General features: G+C 40.6%; 1 protein-coding gene across 7 annotated transcripts in view; it reads right to left on the minus strand.

Moving 5' to 3' along the window:
* Positions 1-2,424: 2,424 nt before the first annotated feature.
* ST3GAL3 (ST3 beta-galactoside alpha-2,3-sialyltransferase 3) overlaps positions 2,425-20,733 on the minus strand; it is a 241,289-nt gene continuing 222,980 nt past the window's right edge. For all 7 annotated transcript variants that reach the window (XM_063140053.1, XM_063140029.1, XM_063140045.1 and 4 more), the window contains one exon: positions 2,425-8,333. In XM_063140053.1, the coding sequence (XP_062996123.1) occupies positions 8,244-8,333 (90 nt within the window). In that variant the 3' untranslated portion in view covers positions 2,425-8,243. The remainder of the gene's footprint in view (positions 8,334-20,733) is intronic.

Genomic DNA, 20,733 nt, shown 5'->3' on the forward strand with positions numbered 1-20,733 from the left:
TTTTTTCATAAGTTGTCAAGAATTGTAAGACTTTCTGTCCAGTCTATTATGGGTGGCGTGGATTTTTCTTTCCATCCTTGAAGAATCATCTCAGCTATCACGAAGCTGATTAATTTTAATTTCATTTTCAGTTTCCACACTATTGGAACATAATTAAGGTTGCACAAACATCCTTAATTTCTAATGATGGATCAGGTACAAAATGAATTCAAAAAATAAGATCCAGCCCCAAAGGGACCAGTGATGTGGACCAGTGATGTGCCCATTGCCCCACAGTGCCAACACTTATCTGAGATCACTAGAATTCCCCCCCCAACAAGTATTGTGGGGTCCAGTATGTGCAGTGAATTAAATATATTTTTGCTGAACAAAGTACATTTTTTGGTTTGATAAACACCTTTCAAAATTCAATGCACCTAGCTTCACTCAACTCTCCTCTTCTATTACTCAGCTGCTCTCATTAATAGTTTTTCCCTAACATTTTACTGTCCTAAAATTTACATCTGTTGCCTCATGCATTTACATTGATTGACAACTCCAATGCAAATGGAATATCAGGAAACATTCAGCTTGGACAAAGCCTCAATGAATTCACTGGAAATAGTCTGTTGCAATAAAGACAACAAAATGTCTTATGTTATCTTAAACTCTTGTTATGACATAAACTTTCATGGACAGGAATCCACTTCTATCAGATCCAAGCCCTTTCAGGTGCCCAGGAATTAGGCTGCCTTTCTACTACCTTTGATAAATACAGCCAAGTGGAAACATAGGAAGCTGCTTTTATCCATCTGGTCCAGTATTGTTCCCATGGTTCAATTTAAGCAGCAAAGTTCAAGATGGTTTATAGGTAGGAATGTTACTTATACCTGTGCTTTGTGTTTCTGGTTATTTTTAAAGCTGTTTGAATCTTGCAGTGTTTTTGTTTTAAAGGACTACTACTCAGTGGAGTGAAGCTTTCATAATGAGTCATATCAAGTAATCTACTCTGATAACCATCAAACAAAATAAAATTCACACCAATTCTGAATTCTGAACTTCAAATTGGTTGCTCCTGTGCTTGAATTGGCCATGCGGATTCTCCAGTATTTAACAAAAGGCTCTTGTGTGTATCACAGTGCCAGCTGAAATAAGCAAGAGTTTAGTATTGATTTCTCCCTTGGATTACTAGTATATCACTGAAACACCCACTAGCTGCAGTTTTACACACTATTGTGCATATATAATTCTACCTGCAATCAGATTTTTGAGTATACAAGGCTTTTTTGTATGCCTCAGGTGAATGTGGGTTGCGTGCATTGTACAAGAAAATTTGGTCTCCTCCAATAATCCTGGGTTGTTATATCATGGGTCACACAGATACCAGCTACTCCTAGGCAGAAGCAACAGCAAAAACACTTAACACTCTGATTACATCCAATTAGAACAAGTTCATTGCTTTTGTATTGCCTTCAAGTCAATTGGCTACAAGCCCAGCTGTGGCCCCATTTGGGTCTGTATAGTTAAGCTGCAACTTCCTCAAATGCCACAGAGCTGACACATCTCGCTAAAGGGCAAGAAAGAGTCTTTTCCATGAGAGCACAAGAGTTGGAGCAAGGGCTGTAGAAATGAGTATTTTGTGGGCCATTTCTCTGCCATGGGAACAGCTGGACAACAACTGAACCATCACCACCACAGCAGCCATTATCAATGCTTGGAGCCCGAGTTATGTTGATACTTATTGCGGATGAAAGACCAAGGAGAAATGTTGGTGTATAGAGCCTAAGTTGTAAACAAGCACAATTTGTGAGACTGTACAAGACCTTTAGTGTTTACATGGTGTATGAGTGGTGGGAGCCTTTACTCACAATTCCCATGCTGTTTTGGAGCATGAGTGAAAAAGACCCTTAATCAAGTTAAACTGAGCTCCTACTCCCCAATGTTTTCTTAATATGGTTCTCTAAGGCTATAATGCAAATGGGGCCTTGACATCTCTAGAAGTTAATGTATACTTGAGGTGGCTTATTGGGAGATTTTGTAAAGGAGAATACAGATTTGTCTGCGTACCCCTTTAAGCTATGGCAGCACACAGCAGGGTGACACTGTGCTTGGGTTAGCTAGTGCACAGCTGCCTGGCGTGTTTAAAAAAGAAGTCATATGGATAAGGCCTCCACCTTATTGGTTGAGCACTTTCATACACCAATTTTCCTGGGAAAATGAAGGAGGGTGTTCCTAATTTCCTGTTCCCACGGGAACATCTCCTTATAACTCAGGAGCTGCTGCTTTCATGTGATTTCAACAACAGCTGTTTGCTGAATCTAATGGAAGAGAATACAAGAATAGGTTGCAGCCTACACAGGACTTTGTAGGTATCCACCTGCCTTCCTACTTAGGATGAAACACAGAGAGAGACACACACACACGAGACACAGAAAGTTCCTTTTATATTTTTATTGCTTCCATGATATGAATAAGTCAAAAGTGACTTGGAGGCTCACATATCCCACCTTTTCTTCCTTAGCTAGAAGGAAAGTTCAAACAATAGAAACTACACTATTTAATATACTCTGCATATTCCAATACCTCATTCCAAACACATTAATAGAGTGGGCCCCATTTTCAACCACTACAATGTGGTACATTCCCACTGCACAATGTGCCAGAGACCTAGCTCTCCCTCTAATATGTTGCACTCCTTGGGTGATATAGAAAGACAGTGTTTATCGATAATTGGCACCAGGGCAGATGGTGGATAGTGAATAGTGTGAACAAGCATCTTCTGCTGGGGCTTAGTGGGATCTGAGAAGCTTCTTCCCACCCCGTCCAAGAGTAGAGGCCAGCAAAGATGCTGTGCTAGAAAGGCTTTGCCATATTCTCCTTGGAGCCTACAAAACAACCTGTAAAGTGAAGATTCTGACATTGAAGAAATAGTCACAAAAATTGATCTGGCATCAAATGTAGCAACTGTCACAAACAATGTCTGTTTTACAGAATTTCTGTAGAAAAATGCTTGAAGGCAACTGTGTTGAGATCCCAGTCAGTATACAGCAGTGGCGACTTCCAGTACAAGCCATGTGAGACTCCACCAGTCTCCAAAGCGGAGGGAAGGCAAGGAGCAGCAGAAGCAGCTGGAGAAATGCATGCTATCTATCGCCTCGGCAGCACATTCACCATCTTGGCAATTTACTCCTTGTTTCAATTCCCTGTCTGCAGTACATAGGACTCTGACCTTTCACAAATTAACCAGTTAGATTAATCAACTGAAAATGTTTGATGGACTAAAAAGGTATTCCAGTTAATTGGGCAGCAGAGGTTTTTTTTTTTTTTAAGTATTACTTTTAATACAAGTACTTATAAAAAACCTAGAGATATCAAGCATCATCTTAACAGAGGCACATGACACACATGCCTACATCACCTAAAACCAACAAAAGAAACAACCTTTGCTTAAATTTTTATTCATATGCAAATTTGATTAGCTGGCTACAACTCAATCAGCTAAGATTTCTTTAGCTGGGTGACAGACCCAATAACATTGCAAAGAATGGCCAATTTCACATAATGATTGTGAAGTTCAATGAAGTAAAATTTATAAAGCCACACGAGCACCCAATTTTACCTTTTGTATAAATGGAATTGAATAAACATTTGCAAATGAGCTATGGCTGATTTTCTCATTTGGGAGAGGTAGCAACCTTAGCTCAGGTAGGGAGGTGGATTGAGGGCATAATAGAGCATGCTCCTCTTCTGTGATTGCCCTGGCAAGATACATGGTTAATGGGGTGGAAAGGGCATGCATTGAAAAGCTGCTGAGATCAAAATGGACTAAAATAGCAGAGCTTTTGTGGCATAGATTGGCAGAAGAGAGAATTCAACTCATCACCTATCCCTCTGCTGCCTTTAAATCCTCAAAAGCGGCACTGACTCCATTTCCACTTAGAGAAAGCACAACTGCAGCAATCTGAGGAAGAGCTTGGTTTAATGTCATCTTTAGACCTAGGGCAGGAGAATGAGACAGGCTCAACACAGCCCCATGTAGCACAGGAGCTAACAACAGCATTTTCTTAATCCTTTGGCAGCACATTGCTCTTGGTGGGCTCATGTCATAGCCTTACTGTCTGTGTGGCCTGACAATCAATGGGAGGTTACTCAGCACCACTCAGTATGGTGGAGGAGGCCTGCTGCCCCACTCTCTGGCTCATTCACACTCTTTTTGGGCTTATCAGAACACATACACACACAACCAGATTGTGTGAAATTATTAAATGAATTACATATTTTTCAGAATCTCCCATGATGCTATCTTTGGAAATTTTCAGTGATTGATGTGGATGAGCCCCCTCCCCCGGAACTCTACAACATTTTTGCGGGGAGGGGTGTCTTGCACCTATCTGTTCTACCAACTTTCACTTGTAAAAGTGGCCTTTCAAGGAAATTCTGCCAAGCCAGGTGCAGGAACTGTAGAGATGGAAATTAAAATGATCTGGGTCCCACTTCTAAGTAATCCAGTCTGCCTTGAGAAAACCTGGCAGAGTATTTGGGGGGCAAATATGCCCTTCTTTCCTGGGTGGCCATTCTCATTCTACTTTGGGGGCTCACAATAGAAGGGATTAGAGCATTTGAATAAGTAAAATTTGGATGGGTATGTATTTTTGTGCACCTGTGGTGTTCAACGCTTAGCAAACCAGGTGTGTCATTTTCAAAACAGAACCTAGAGATTAGGGAGGAGAAAAACAAACAAACAATGGAGGTTTATTCAAATGAGCTGAATCTAAGACAGTGAAAATGCAGGCCCCACCCTTTCCAAAGAAGTACACACAGTGTAGAACATGGAGCCAGCTAAAAAATTAACAGCACAAGGAGCTGGGGAAGGGACCCAAGCAGACAGTTTTAAAACCACTCTCATATTATGGGGGTGGGGGAAGCATATATCTTTGTTCAGATATAATATATGTGGCAGCAAAAGTTTTATATAAAACATTTGCTGCTGCAAAAAGTATTATTCTCTTATTCATATTTCAGTCCAAAATCACTGAGCTACTGCAACAGTAACCATGCATGGAGCTTCTTTTGCTCCCATTTGGGGAAGAGCAGCAGGCAGGGGGGAAAGGTGGTGGCATAATCTGGCTGTTTCCAAGTGAACCACACTGTCTGCCTTTCCCCTCCACCTGCAGTGTAATTACACCAGGGGGTGAGGAATATGTGGCTTTCCAGAAGTTGGTGGACTGCAACTCCCATCAATCGTAGCCAGCATAACCAATGATCAGGGATGAAGGGCGTTGCAGTCCAACAACATCTGGTGGGCCAAACATTCCCCCTCCCTGGTTTAGATAGGAGTAGCATACCAAGCATGGACAGAAGGTAGGATGGCCAGGAGAAAAAGAGGACAGAGCTCTTGCACCTTTAAAAGTTGTGTAGACGAGGGGACCTGGTATAACAAGTGACATCTCCTGAGCTTCCCTCTTCCACACTGCGCTGTCCAATTTCGCATTTGCCTAACCTGGCAAAGGGTGCCTTGAAGAGATTTGATGAACTGTATGCAAAGTATGTCTCCCACACCATAAAAATAAAAATGAAAATGGTCTCTGAGCCTGTAGTTGGCAACTGGTTTGTGTCACTTTGCTTCCACCTAGAGGTCTGTCTAGCCATCTTTCTCTCTATGCTTTCCTTGTGTATTTCTAATTCTCCTCTACTTGTCTTACTCAGCAGCAACAAACAGCCTGCTGCGGATCTTCCCACACTGGCTAAAACAGGAAAATGTTCCTCCTAGAATTGACAATTTTTGAGTGGATGGTCAGCTGTGCCAGCAATGCTTGCATTCGCACAACTGAACACATTTCCCTCTTTCACTCAGGCAAACTGAGCAAACAATGTATTTTTCAGGCCTGTGCAGCGGTTCTCCTTTCACAGCTTTTGCAGCTACTGCCACGCTTGTCCTCCTTCTGGAGGCCCTGAGCCAACTCTATGCCTGACTGACAAAGCTTTTGCATATGCGACAGGGATAGAATCCAAATATATGGGGACAAATTCACATGATTAAGAATGTAAGAAGAGCCCTGCTGGATCAGATGAAAGGTTCATTTAGTCCAGCATTGTGCTCCCTGCAGTGGCCAATCAGATGCCTACAGGAAGCCACAAGTAGGTCTTGAAGGAAATAGCCCTCTTCTGCTGTTGCTTGCCAGTTGCTGGCATTCAGTGGCAGACTGCCTTCGTTACTGGAGGTTCCATTTAGCCAACATGACGAATACTAATTGATAGCCCCAAACTTGTCTAAATCCCTTTTAAAGCCAGCTAAATATAGCCATCATCACACCTTGTGGCAGCAAATTCCATAAATTAACTATTCATGGTGTGAAGAAAGGCGGGTTACAAGTTCAATACCTTCACACTATACCTCATTACTCTTTCTTAGGTAGGGTCTGACAAGATGATGGGGGCCAAGGAATAAGCAGTCTTCATGCCCTATGAGAATCCACCATTCAAGCCAGACACATTTTGATGCACACACAAGGAAAATTGCACACTCGGGGAGCACTGCTAGGCTCCACTCAACCTCCTTCAGAATATGTCAGCCTGAAAGTGGGAAATGGCAGCATTTGGGCCCCTTTTTCAGAGACTTGAATAGTATTCCTGCAGAGGATCAGAGGAAGAATAGAAGAACTTACCAACTGCCCTATTCTAGGACTCCTTTTGTGAACATCTCTGAAAAACAATAATGGGAACAGTTGAGCTACTGTCTCCTTTGCTTGTGGGGCAGAGTACCCAAATTGCTTGTGGGGCAGAGTACCCTGTTAAAAGCCGCCTAACTCAGTTTGGAGCACTGAGCAGGAAAAATGAATATTCACACTGCAGGTTGGTGCTCTTGGCATATGTAGGATAAGCGTTCTTCAGGTCAGTCAGCATGAGGAAAGTTGTCCAGATTCTCGCATCTTCTTCATTCAATGAAAGGTAAGTTAATTCATTTAAATGCATGGTTGGGCCTTACACTGATATAAAATATATGCATATCTTACAATTGCAGGGATTAGCCCCTGAGAATGCCTCTTGGGTGCACAGATCCCCAGACAAGTGCTGACATTAAACTCTCCCCACAGTTTAGTCACTTTGCACAACATTTCTAACCCTTCCTACACAAATGGTATACATTTGTGCAAATACTGCATCTGAGACTTAGGGAAGAGGAATAACTAGTATAGAGTCCTTTAGCCCCTTAAAAGGGATGCAGAAGGATTTCAAAACAGACTGAGAAAAATACTGATTGACGGAAGCTAAAAAACAAAGTAGTTGCCAGCCAGATCATTTCTATTACTCTTTCCAGATGAGCTTAAATACTATTAAGGTAGTTGCCACTTAAATTAGAGTACAATAGAAGGTGAAAAATCTCTGGCACCATTACTTGCTAAACACTGATGAATCTTCATATCCCAGGACAATTTCTGACCTGATGCAAAAATAAATTATTCCCTCCCCAAACAAAAAACAAATTACCAACTCTTCAAAACCATGATGTAGATGCTACAGAAAATTGGGGTATCTTCCAGTAGGATCTGTGGCCAAACTGCCAAATAAGTAGAGATCCCCCAACACAATGAAGTGAGCTCCATGAACAATGGCTAAAATGCATCCAGGTGAATGTTGGCAGCAGCAGCTGCACTACGAATAGCAGGGAGTCTGAAGATCCATTTGGCCTCTCAGTCGCTCCCTCTAGGGCAGAGAGAGGCCACAATACTTTTAAATTATAGCAGCACCAACGACAGACAAGTCTTGGACGGACTTGGAGCCCACAAAGGGACCATGGCTGGCACAGAGGAAAGCTAAGTGCAATACCAGGTCAGGTGTCCGATGGGGCCTATGCACAGGTCAGACTCCACTTTGCACATTGATATATTTAGTATGATACTCAAGTCTCTCTTTATAAAAATAGTGTGTTGTACATTCAAGCACTGCTGCCTCTGGCCTGGCTCTTGTTCCCATTTGGCACAAAATTTCGTTTGATTTCACAGGCCTATTTTGATTCTTTCCAGTGATGTTCCATCTCATACACAACATCCACCTGTAGTTCCAAGTGAGGGACCTGCCCCCTCAGGCCAATAGCCACTGCTCCCCTGCCAGCCATGATGCGGGCAGGCAAAGCAAGCGAGGGACACTTTCCAAGGGCACTGTGTGTCTCTAGGAAGCTGGGATTCTTGCCAAAGACCTCTTGATGCCCTTGTCATCAGCTGTATGTATGTGGCTGTGCCTTTCAGCACAGTGGCTGTGCCTCCTCAGATTCCACTGGTGAGGTCTGTGATTACTCGAGCTTTCACCAGTTTTCGAAGGAAGTCCTTCTCCCGTTGGATGTTGTGAGTCCAAGACTGCATGGGGGGAGGGCAGGGGGAAGAGAAAGGGGGAAAGAAAAGAAAAGGTCAATCGCTATTCTGCCTGTACAACTCTATTAGTAGCCTTAGGGCTCTGACTAGAAGGGCCGTCAAGAACTTGTCCTATATGAGCCACATTTCTGATGAAGACCTGAATAGTGTTCTCCTTCTACATATATAGACACATACAGGTGCCACAGCAAATAACTTTGCTCAAACAATCTAAAAAATGATGTAATGTAACCTTTCCCAACCTGGTGCCTTCCAGACTTTTGGGACTACAACTCCCAAACATCTGTAGGGCACCAGGTTGGGGAAGACTGCTGTAAGGACATTAAATCAAGTAGTCAGCATGAAAAAAATTAGATTATTTCAGCTTCCAGGGGCACATATGCAAATTCATATAGCATGGATTGCATACCTTTTAACATCTCAGCCATTATTTCAGCTCCATCACAACTGCTTTTACCCCTGATATGCACCCATGATTTTGACCTCCATTTCATTAGTGCAGAAAGCACTGGCCACTTTCACGTCCATGTGTTGCTGTGTTATTTCACCTCGTCGCTTGTTCACTCTCCCACTCGACCCCACCCCACCCACCCCTTCTTTCCCCTCCAGTTCATTGCTTCTTGTCATTGATGGACACTGTGGTGGACATGGCTGCCTTCCCCCCTCGTTCATCGGAGCTCCATTCAGTTTTCAGATAGCCGTTTCATTATAACCCATGAGAATTAACCAAATTCTTACAGCTCCCTTATTTTGAAAGATAAAGAGATGGAACTTAAGAGAGTTCTTAAGTAGGGCTTTAGCCATGCCAAGTTTGAAGCAACTTGGTTCATCCCTTGATTTTTAGGATTTCTTTTTAAGTTTGAGGTTTTAATTTTTTAAAAAAAAACCTGTAATTTTTAAAGATAAAGAGATGAAACTTGGAACCATGATAGCTCTTAAGTGGGGCTTTTGGCAATACAAGTTTGAAACAGTTCTCTTCATCCATTGATTTTTAAAGATTTTTTTTTTAAAAACCTCAAACCATTCTCTCCATTTATAATTAAACCATATAAGAAATGTCCAGCCTGATCCAGCAATTTCATAGTGTGAGCTTCAAAGTGCATTCTGAGTACCATTTGTTTTAATGGGTGTAGCAGATCTGCATGCACATTTCTTTGTGCATTTCATGTGATCCACAAATTACAACAAGGCTGGGGGGGGTCTTCCTTAGCACTTCTAAAGGGAATCTTCAGATAAGGTAGGGCAGAGCTCTTGCCCACTAACATGTATGCCTAACAGGATATGTCATTCATGGACTAGCAAGGAAATGTGAGAAGACAGAGAGACTGGAAGAAGGGAGAGAGGGAATGAGTAACATTAGAGGGAGATGGATGCACACATGGGAGAGTGTGCATGTGGTAGGTGAGAGAGGGAGGGAGAAGGGCAGGAGAGAGAGTGCTGGGCACATACAAAGGAGGAAGAGATGGGCAAGAAAGCATGTGTTGGAAATGAGGGACTAAGGAGAGAGATGGGAGAAAATGATTCTCCCAAGGTCTGTTAATTGGGTAATATTGAAGAGGGAGTGCTGTGTGTTAGAATTTACCAACCTAATTTTTGTCTGAAAGTATCTAGTCTTACAATTATTCAGTCATTTATTTGTCAAAAGCTTTTCCTGGTGCTTCTCTACTAACTTGGAATTCCCTTTCCAGGTCCAAAGGGGAAGATATATATAAAACTATTCCAAATTTTAGATTCAATACTATCATATTCCAACAATTTCTGGTGGTACCTACTGGAAGAAGTGGTCCTTTCCAAGAAATTAGTCTTTTAAACTTCCTTAGTCATGTGGCGATGCAGGGCAGCAGCAACCTGAGTGTTAAGGAATCTGTACTATTTAGTGAATTTGTTAGATCAGCCCCTATCAAGAATTCAGCTGAATTAATAAAATTAACAGATTTTTATGCAGCATACAAAATGCAAAAAGTAATAATAGACTCTGTTCTCAAAACCCTTAACCTCTAGATCCTCCTTCCTGACCTTGCACTAACCAGTCCTTTTCATGTATCCCCATCAGGTGTAGAAACAACTGACATACATTCATGGCCCCAAAACAGAGGATGCAAGAGGGCTATCCTGAGCCAAGGACGGATACTTCTACCACTTAACTCATTCTGTCCTGTTCTGTTTCCTGCATTTGCACCCCCAAATGGTGTAGCACGAAGGTCTATACCTTCAAGGCTATTTCCCTTTCTCTCTCATCTACTTCTTTTTGGATGCTAGAAAGCAAACAGAAGCTGAGCTGGAGAATGCTGGGAACTGTACTGTATCTAATAGGTTAATCATGCAGAACATTTCAGACATGGTTATTATGGGGCCATGAAGACAGCTAATCGCTATCTCGTGCCGTGGCTGGCAGAGAGTGAGCAACGGAGGCAGAGATGAGGTCATTGGGATATGCACTCTGTTCTTCGGAAGGCTAAGCAGAATTCCCATCTTCTTTGGGAGTAAAACTTGCCCAGCAAACACCTACCAATTACAGCTTTCTGCAAAGTGCTAAAGTCTGGATCACACATCCTGTAAGCTGCTTTCCAGAGTTGGCCTTTCTTATCAGCATCTTCGTCTAGCACTGCAGTGATAAATCCTTTGCCTCAGACAGTTACAAGCAAATATTCTCTGCACGTACACTGCACATTGGATCATGCAGGTCCAAGAAGTTACCAACATCTCGTTAAAGCTTATATGCTCCCCAGCATCTCTGCATCAGCACCAATATATTCTTGTTTAGTTGAAGGTACTGCCACTGTAGGGGTGCTTCCAGATGGGGGGCTCCTAACATGACCAATTAGAAGGTACTGTGTAGCTATTCCCTCTTTTTCTTCTTCTCGTTAACAGATGGTCCACAGTAAGAAAAAGAGAAGAAAGTGGTGGGAAAACATGAGAGTGTTACAAGTGGAAGACACTGTTGTTTGGACTATCCATAAAATTCCATGAATGAAGCAGGGCAATGGCCCAATAAAAGCCTCATCTGGAAGCACCTCTAGTCTTCTAACACACAGGCAAAACATACAGGCACACTGGAGTAAAGTTACTGATTCTGAGGCCAAATACCCACTGTTTTACAAGGGCAATTAAGATGTGCCATTGGAAAGAGTGAGGAAATTCCCAAAGAGAGACTTAGGTAGACAGGCATCTTGTCCAGCTGACAGAAACTGATAGCTGGAAAGTGAATGCCAAGCGGTCTCTAACAGACACAGGGACCAAGTTTAGAAAAGCTGCATATAATAATCTGTATCTGTGAGCTTCCATGCCACATCCATGGCCCCAATGTCATGCATTCACAGCTGCTTCTCATTAGGAAACTTCTCTTTACTGCCCCGACAACAACACAAAGCAGCCATCTCCTCTCTGCACTCCCTGTCACAGTCTCACATAGCTTGACTAGGCCTTTTGGTATATGATAAAGACAGAAAAGCAGACAGCTGCACCTAACCAGCCTTAGCTGTAGTGCTGGCCATTTGCATCTAACTTGTGGGATTCCAGGCCACCATATGCAAAGTCAGTACAAATCCCCAGGAGCCATTTCATCCTGGGAACACTCTAGCAGGGCAATGGAGAAAATAGTCTTAACAGGATCAAGAAAGGCAACCTGCTGCCCCGTTCCCTGTAAAAACACTTTTAGCTAGTGTTGTGATATAGCAATCAAGACTGAAGAGAAGAGGATAATCTGCAGTATCACCTCAGGTTTCCAATTATAGAAGAAAATCTTACAGCAACTGATGGACATGGCTAATCAGGCACATGAAACTGCATTCCTGAGCTCAGCTAAGATGGGGAGAGTGAGGATGATGAAGTGGGAGAGAAGAAAAGGAAGTGCTGCAGTTTCTAAGAAAGAAAAGAGAGCAAGCAATCAGAGGCCATTGGAGCACATCTTGGTTATTGATGCCTCTGGTGAATTCCGTAGCCAATGTGCTGATCATGGCTGAAACCAAGTCCGGACTTAGTAATAGGCTGGATGAGTGCCAATAAACTTGAAGATAGAGGCCCTGTGGGTAGATGGTTCTCATGTCCAGAAATTGGGTGTGCAGCCTACTCTAGATAGGATCACACACCCCTTAAAATAGATGTGTAGCTGGATAGTCTGGCCACAGTGGTCCATGCTCTAGTAAGCTCTCCAATTGGACAACTGTGCCCAGACTTCAATTAGTGCAGAATGTGGCTGCTAGAATGTTAACTGGTGTGGCCAGATGGGATCTTATTACATCAATCCTAAGGGAGATGCTTACCTAGGGTGACCATATGAAAAGGAGGACAGGGCTCCTGTATCTTTAACAGTTGTATTGAAAAGGAGACCTTTGATAGAGTATATACAAGAAATGCAAAAGAATGATTTGTTTGTATGTGGATTCTATATATAATTTGTGTTTACCTGCGGTTTTCTTTTTCTTTTCTTTTTTTATGTTTATGTAATTCTGAGCTGGCTAAATAGTAATAATTGACAGTCATCGTCTGACGCGAAGTCTGCTTCAAATGGTGTATAGCCTTATGTATATGTGTTTTTTATTGGATGTGATAGGTGTGAAGTTGTGTAATATGTATTGTTTCCCCTTCCCTTACATATTTTGTTTTTGTAGAAAATAATAAAAGTATTAAAAGACACAAAAAAATCCTAAGGGAGATGCCTTACCTATAAAATCCTAAATGGCTTGGGACCCAAATAATTGAAGGAATACTATGTGCTATACTAGGCTGCCCATGCCTTAAGACCTGCAGGGGACGCTCTTCTAACATGCCGTCTACCCACTATATGTCAACTGTTTCAGCACCCTGTCTGTGGAGCACCCTCCTTATGGAGCTGTGGCTGGCACAATCATTTTTGCTCCAGGTCAAAAAACTTCTGTTTACTCACCCATTTTAATCTGGTCAGTTTTATGGTGTTTTTTTTTAAAAGCACCTTTTATTGTTGTTTTTTATTCTATTTCATTGTCGTTATTGCACATTTATTGTTCACTGCTCTAATATCTTTTGATGAAGGATGGTTTATAAATATCCAAATAACTGAATAAATAAATAAATAAATGTGCTATTGATTGGCTCCATCACAGGGATGTTCAATACTTGAACCTCAAGTAAGTGATAGGGCAGTTCTGTGTACTCAAACAAATAACTGGATGGAAAGCCTTTCTGTGATAATTACAGTTCTTACTAACTCTGCCTTAGGATGCCTCTGACAATGCAATGAATTATGCCATTTCCTTGTTTTTCTTTCTGCTAGCTCCTTGGGAAGACTTACCATATTTGTTAGAATCTCATTTTAAGAGTTCTGAACAAAAGATGTGTAAATAAATTTGCTTAACCAACAAGGATTTAGAAAGTAAATGAACAATATTTAAAGAAACCTATTAGTTAGAAGAGACTGAAAAAAATGCCCCAAAGCTTTAAAATTGATAGCATTTTACAATAAGAAATGAATAAAAATGAGTAAGATTTTCTATAAATTAATGAGAAGTTTCTAAAGTGAGAAGTTAAATTAAAGTCCAGACTCTTGAAGATAAGGTGAAGAATATTAGTGGTAGCCTTACCACTGGGCAGAGTGAGGTGACTGCCTTTTAGTTATTCCTCAGGATAAGCACTTTTGGGATTTTTTTTAAAATTTTTTTTAGCATTCATAAATTATACATCAGAAGTTTCATATACAGAATCCAAATGAAACACAACAGCTTGAAACAGTCATCTACTAGAGTATTGCTAGAGTTTAACTGTAGGAGTTCATTGCAATCAAATCAAAGTCTTTACAAAGTCTTTATCCTGGTTGTGCTTTTTATATTGTATTTTGTATTTGGGTTTTTAGCTTGTTGGATGTTTTATTATGTTCCTAATAGTTTTAATTTTTGTGAACCGCCAAGAGAGCTTTGGCTATTGGGCGGTATAAAAATGTAATAAATAAATAAATACATCGTTCATTCACATCCAACAGCAGATCTTTAAATAAGAGGAACCAAAAAATTGAGAACTGATTTTCTTTCAAAATTAATAGTAAAAAAGCCGCAATAGTTTTTAACATCAATAGTTTTTTAAATTAACAAAGATATAAAGTGGTGCCGACTGTAGAGGTTATAGGGAGCACATTCATAAGCTTCCCCCTTTGGTCAAGCTATAACAGGGAGAAACAGTTATACTTATCAATGTTTAAATTATATCTGTCTCTCATGTAGACAATGAAAGGGTGCCAAGCATTGGAAAAACTAGTAGTTTTTAGACTTCCATCTCTTAGACGAGCATATTCAGTTAGCTTGGTGCACTTGTGGGATTTTATCTCCTTGGGGTCAAAATAACTTGGCCAGTCTTTGTACTATGTGTCTTGACTTGGGGAGCACCATATGCTGCTCTGCCTCAGGGAGGAAAATGTCTTGGGCCAGCACTGGGTTTACTCATATGAAGATAATGTACCCAGTACTGTTTTCTCTGTATAGAGAGCACAAACCCTGGGCGTCTGGTGAGGAACCATATTAGCCTCAAGCACCCTATGGTTATTATTACCGGCACTGAGCTAGGCAAATATCTCAGCCCAGGCTCCCCCTTTCCCAGTCTCTCATTTTCAATGAGGATGACTCTGAACTGCTCTCAGTTGTGCAAACAAACCTGCTGATGCACTGAGGGGATGGCAGAAATAACAGATTTGTGTGTCCCAGCCAGAATGCTCCATGTGATGTCAAAAAAAATCCCTTTCCCTGTTCTCTGGAGATCAAGATAGGATTTCCTCTGTTTACAGTCTTGATTGGGACTGTCTGATACTGTGCTCTCTCAATGGTAACACGAGGAAAGATGGAAAAGTTTGAAAGCTGCTCTACAAACCAAAGGTGAAACGTATTATTGGAAATCTGGATGCATTAAGTGTGAGCGAGTGTACAAGATGGTGGGCTAGGACAAGGGGAGCAGCAGAACTGGCAAACATAATATGATTTAAGTAATTAGTAAAACATAATATGGTTTTTGTATTTGTACTGGATTACGTATGAAGCCTTAAAACATTGTATTGAATATACACAGCCAAAGACCATCAATTTCCCTGCCCTTTTCTCTTGCTGTCTCCATATAAAGGTAGCAAGTTGAGAACTGTGTCAGGTTAGATCAAGATAAATGATAAACCAACCCAAGAGTAGGAAAAGCTGCTCAGCCACAGCTAATTAGCTTCACTGCAGTTGCTGGACCCCTATTATCAGACATACTTATCTTGATGACCAGCACACCAAAATCCCATAAAGATTAAATCACAGGAGGGAAACCTATAAGTTGATGGCTCCTGTTGCTTAAAAATGGCAGGCTAGAGCTGGGGACATTTCCTGAAATGTCCTGGGACTAATGCATTTGCCACCTGACAGAAAGCCAACTGTATGTCAAGGACATTGTCCTGCTGCCTTGCTGCAGTGAAAACTCCCTATTTACCATCTCTGGATACTCAGATCTATCTTCCCTCTTTTGAAAATCTTCTCTGACTAACCAGCCACACACATAATCATCTCTGCCTACTTAATCTGCATTGAATTTAGCATTTAATCTTCACTTTCTTTTCCAGTGTGCCTCTTGCATAGAAGTTCATATAGACATTTTTCAGTATATCTTGTGGGGGGGGGGAAAAAGTATTTTCTAAGGCATCTCAGGGGAAACTTTATCTACAGCTATGGAAATGGAAGGGGGAAGGAGAGTGGCTAGAGGCAAGGGAGCTTAGGACTTCTGTACTGTCAATAATGAGTAGAAAATGACATTTTGTCAGCTGCAATCTTGCTGTCCAAAGGTGAGAAATACTAAACCTGCTAACATTTCTTCTTCTACACAAATATATAAAAGTCCTGTCCTCCTCTGAAGGTCTTCACTCTATTTAATGGCAGAGGAGGATGAATGAGAATGACAAGATGATACTCTTAATCAAATTATATTATTGAAATAAACAAACACAGGAGCTTATCTAAGGTGTTTACTTGCAGATAATCATGGACATTACTCAATATACTCACACTTTGGTTCTTTTGGTTCTTTTACAGGCCTATCCTAAGCATTCTTACTCAGAAATAAGTTCAGCTGAGCTCAATTGACTTCCAGGCAAAATGTGAATAGTATTACAGCTTTACGACAGTGAGGAACTAGATCCAAAGGTTATTCTATATAGCACCTAGCTGCTAAAATGATGTTAGATAGATGTGAGTTTACTATCTATACTAGGATTAAACTGGATTTGGGTAGGAGGAATCAGTCTTCCTAATGCAGGCTCTGGATTCAATTTGACTCTGCCTCCATGTGGCTGACAAAGGAAGTGCCTCAAGTAGCTACAACCCAATGGTGATCAAAGAGGAAGCCAAATGTTCAACTTCTGAACTGCATAGGCACCTGGGTACTAACGCAAGCAACAACAGTCAGTGAAAAAGCTAAAAGTAATTGTTGGGATAAACAGTTCCAGGGATTTGAGAGAATTACTGGGGAAACACCATTCTTTCACTGAAAGGGTTTGAGGAGAGCTGTGAGATATCAGCCACTAATTTTTATTTTATTTTTACTTTGGCATGGGCACAGATGAAGAAATGTGAAGCTACATTTCTTTTGTCTTGGAAAATTTAGGGAAACTGAAAAGTGGTAAGGAATACAATATGCATGTTTAATATCTGGAAGAGGGGAGTTGTATCAAAGGGAGGAAATGTGTTCATTCTAGCCCAGAAAACATTTATCAGATTAGTATCAGTTATTATCTTGAAAAGAAAAATAACCTGGATGAAACATAAACCAAGTATCTGATAATATAAAGCCCCACGTATCTTGGAATCCCAATGCCTCAAGGACTGCCTCTCCCCTTGTGAGTCTACCTGGTCTCTGACCTTGGGAGGGTGTAGCAGTTTGGGAAGGGGCCTTTTCCGTGGCAGCTCCATATTTATGAAACACTCTCCCCAAGGAAGCTTGCCTGCCACCAACACTGTCACCTTTTCAGTGCCAAATGATGATGTATTTATTTTCTCCAGTGTTTGGACATTAGTTATTGCTCAGTTGTTGTGGGCTGCTTTTGTGATGTTCATCCTAAACTGTGAGGGAGTCAACATTTTGTGTAATGTGGATGAACACTTTATGTACTGTATGATTTTGAGATTATTTTTATAGTGTTCATTTTTATTTGTATTATTGTGCTGATTATGCTTTATATTGATTATTTCCTCTGTTATATTAATTATAGATTTCTGTAGTGTGTGTGTGTGTAAGTTGCTTCAAGACTACTCTTTGTTTTGGGAAGTAATGCATAAATTTAAATAATGATGATGATGATGATATAATGATATGATTATTATATATTGTTCTCAACCCATCAGATCTATTCCTCCTTAGGGTGGCCACACATCCTACTTTACAGAGGACAGTCTTTGATTTGAAGGTCAACACATCCTTTCTTATATTAATGGTGGTTTTCAAAGGAGATTAATATGCATAGCCAAGGAAGGAAGGCTTGCCCATGTTGCCTAATTATTATCCTGAACTTTCATGTGTGTCTCAAAAGGCTTCTGCAGGAATGGAAGGGTGACTGTCCCAGTGACAACCTGTTTCTATTAGGGGTGCTGTGTCATCACCAGAAACAACACACATATTGTTAAATGGTCTGATGCATTGAGCCAATCTGTAGCTATGTAGCATTTGCCATTCCAGCCTTCCACCAGTCCTTTTGCTCAGCCCTGCCTCTTCCTTTCAGCAAAAACAAGCATAGGATGGTGGGCATGCTGATGGATGGAGAAAGAAGGCAGGAGACACAGTAATTGTCAACTTGCATAGTCATTCAGAGCATGGTGTCTGTACAAGGGTGGAGCAACTGTATTTGCTTTTGTTCATGTGGCACTGGAGTGCAACATGCCATTTTTGGTAAGGAAATTTAAGCAGCTTAAATAGTCAAGAGTTTTGTGGGGCCTTAAAGACTAATAACTTTGTTATGAGATAAGCTTTTATGGACAGGGGTCCATCAGATACATAAGCAGCTTAGAAGACTTTTCATCTCTCAGCTGCTGTTGTGCCTCTTCCTTCCAAAGTATACTTATCCAATTGCCTAAATTCTTAAATCATCCATCTTAAATGTTTCTGTACCTGTGGATCACAACTCTTTTTTCCTCCATTGACAATGACCTGACTGCTGTTCACTTCTGCTTTCATAGTCTTATCCAGGCCACTGATAATTAAATTCACCCCAATCCTCAAGGAAACAGCACAGTCTCTAGAAAGGTCTATAAAATCTAGGATACAAGTCTTTTCAGGGTGATGCTGTCTCTCCAGTTACTGATTGACAAGGTTTGGCATCTCAGCCACTGCTTTAGAGAGAGCTCCTCAGAGACAGAGGTTTGATATCATTAGGGAACACAGGAAATGGGACTGAGTTAATAGCTCAGGAGAAAAAAGCACCACAAAGATGACATCTCAGCACTTGGACTTAGTGGGAGAACCAGGCTGATTTTCTGGTCAGTTAACAGTTCCAGGTTAAAAAGGTATCTATGACAGTTTCTAAGATAAGGATCAGGGACAACGTTGTGTACACCATAGAGGTTATTATTTATTTATTTATTTATTTATTTATTTATTTATTTATTTATATAGCACCATCAATGTACATGGTGCTGTACAGAGTAAAACTGTAAATAGCAAGACCCTGCCGCATAGGCTTACAATCTAATTGTAAATAATTGGGAATACTTTAGATTGTGACTGAAATGACTGTGGACACTTATGAAGCTCCTGTATGCTACAGATTTGGCATTCTGTATTCAAATTATGCCAAAACTCTGCAACACAACACACACTTGGAAATGAATTAGGAAAGTGGAGCATAATTCATATTTAATTCATCTGAATGCGCTGTTCTTGTGGCAGAAGTATTTAACAATTGTGAATCATTATTTTCTCCAGAGACAAGGGAGATTATCATAAAATACAGAGAAGTGACAGATATGTGGAGGCCGAAAACCAACTGGGGACAAGTGGGATAGATTAGGACCTGAAGTGACTATTAGAAACCCTAATCCTTTCTGGTTTTTGAGAATGTTATCAGAAAATGCTCATACTTTTAGGCATTCAAAGCACAAAGGCAAGAAATCTGATTTTTAAAAGACAGCTTACAATGTTAAGATTTGGACTGCCAGCTTTGACTTCAGATGCTTATTCATGGGGAAAAGAGTTGGATTTTCTTAATTTATTTATTATATTTAAATCCCACCTTTCTTTTTCAACAGAAAAAATCAAGGCAATTAACAAAAGTTATAGTTTTGTTTGTTTGTTGTAGGCATCCCTGGAAAGCTCGGAAAAGGGAATTTAAGAATAAAATAGTTTAGAGGAAATCCGAGTCTTTTCATCTTGGATTAATTTATACTGAGGATAAAAGGGGAGTCCTGGTACATTGAAATTTGGTCCTGGTAAATACCTCTAGCTCAGTCTTCTCCAACCTGATGCCCTCCAGATATTTTGGACTACAACTCCCAGCATTCCTGACCATTGACTCCGCTGCTGGGACTGATGGGAGTTGAAGTCCAAATATATAGAGGACACCAGGTTGGAGAAGGCTAGTCCAGTCTGATAATATAATGTAGGGCAGATGTTTGCAGCTATTATTCATTTTCTGTTGTATTGTTTCCATGACATTTCCTTAACTAGTGTAATTTCTGTTCACTTTTCCTTTCATTCATTTTCATTGGGGATAAAGTATTTCAGGGTAAAGGGCTGAAGATTCATTGCCTCAGCTTCCCACAAGTAACATATAAAAATATAGGAGTTTAAAAAGTTATTTATTATCCTCCTTATTTATTTATTTATTACATTTCTATACCGCCCAACAGCTAGAGCTCTCTGGGCGGTTCACAAAAATTAAAAACATTCAAAGTATAAAACAACAGTATAAAACCATAATATAAAATACAATATAAAAGCTCAACAGATAAAAACAGCAGCAATGCAAAATTACAAATTTAAAACACCAAGTTAAAATTTATTTATAGACTGTTAAAATGCTGGGAGAATAAAAAGGTCTTCACCTGGCGTCTAAAAGCATATAATGTAGGTGCCAAGCGAATATATCTTGAGATAGAATGGATAGAACAAACTATATATTTCAAAGTATAATAAAGTACTTGGGTGTCAAGAAATACTTTTGTAAGCCGCCGTGAGAGCCTTTTTTGGCTGAATGGCGGCATAAAAACCCTTAAATAATATATATATATATATATATATATATAAAAACTGGAAGGTACAGTGCAAAAATTGCATTCTAGATTGGAGTGTGTGTTTGTAGCTTCATCATTGGAAGCCAGCCCCAGTTCTGATCCAGTAGCCTTAAGACCAGGTTTGCCTGCTGAAATGTCTTCATATCAAAGCTTGCAGCTCTTTTGCCCACTGACTTCCC

The sequence above is a fragment of the Elgaria multicarinata genome, chromosome 1, assembly GCF_023053635.1.
Source record: "Elgaria multicarinata webbii isolate HBS135686 ecotype San Diego chromosome 1, rElgMul1.1.pri, whole genome shotgun sequence".
NCBI classification, from domain to species: Eukaryota; Metazoa; Chordata; class Lepidosauria; order Squamata; family Anguidae; genus Elgaria; species Elgaria multicarinata.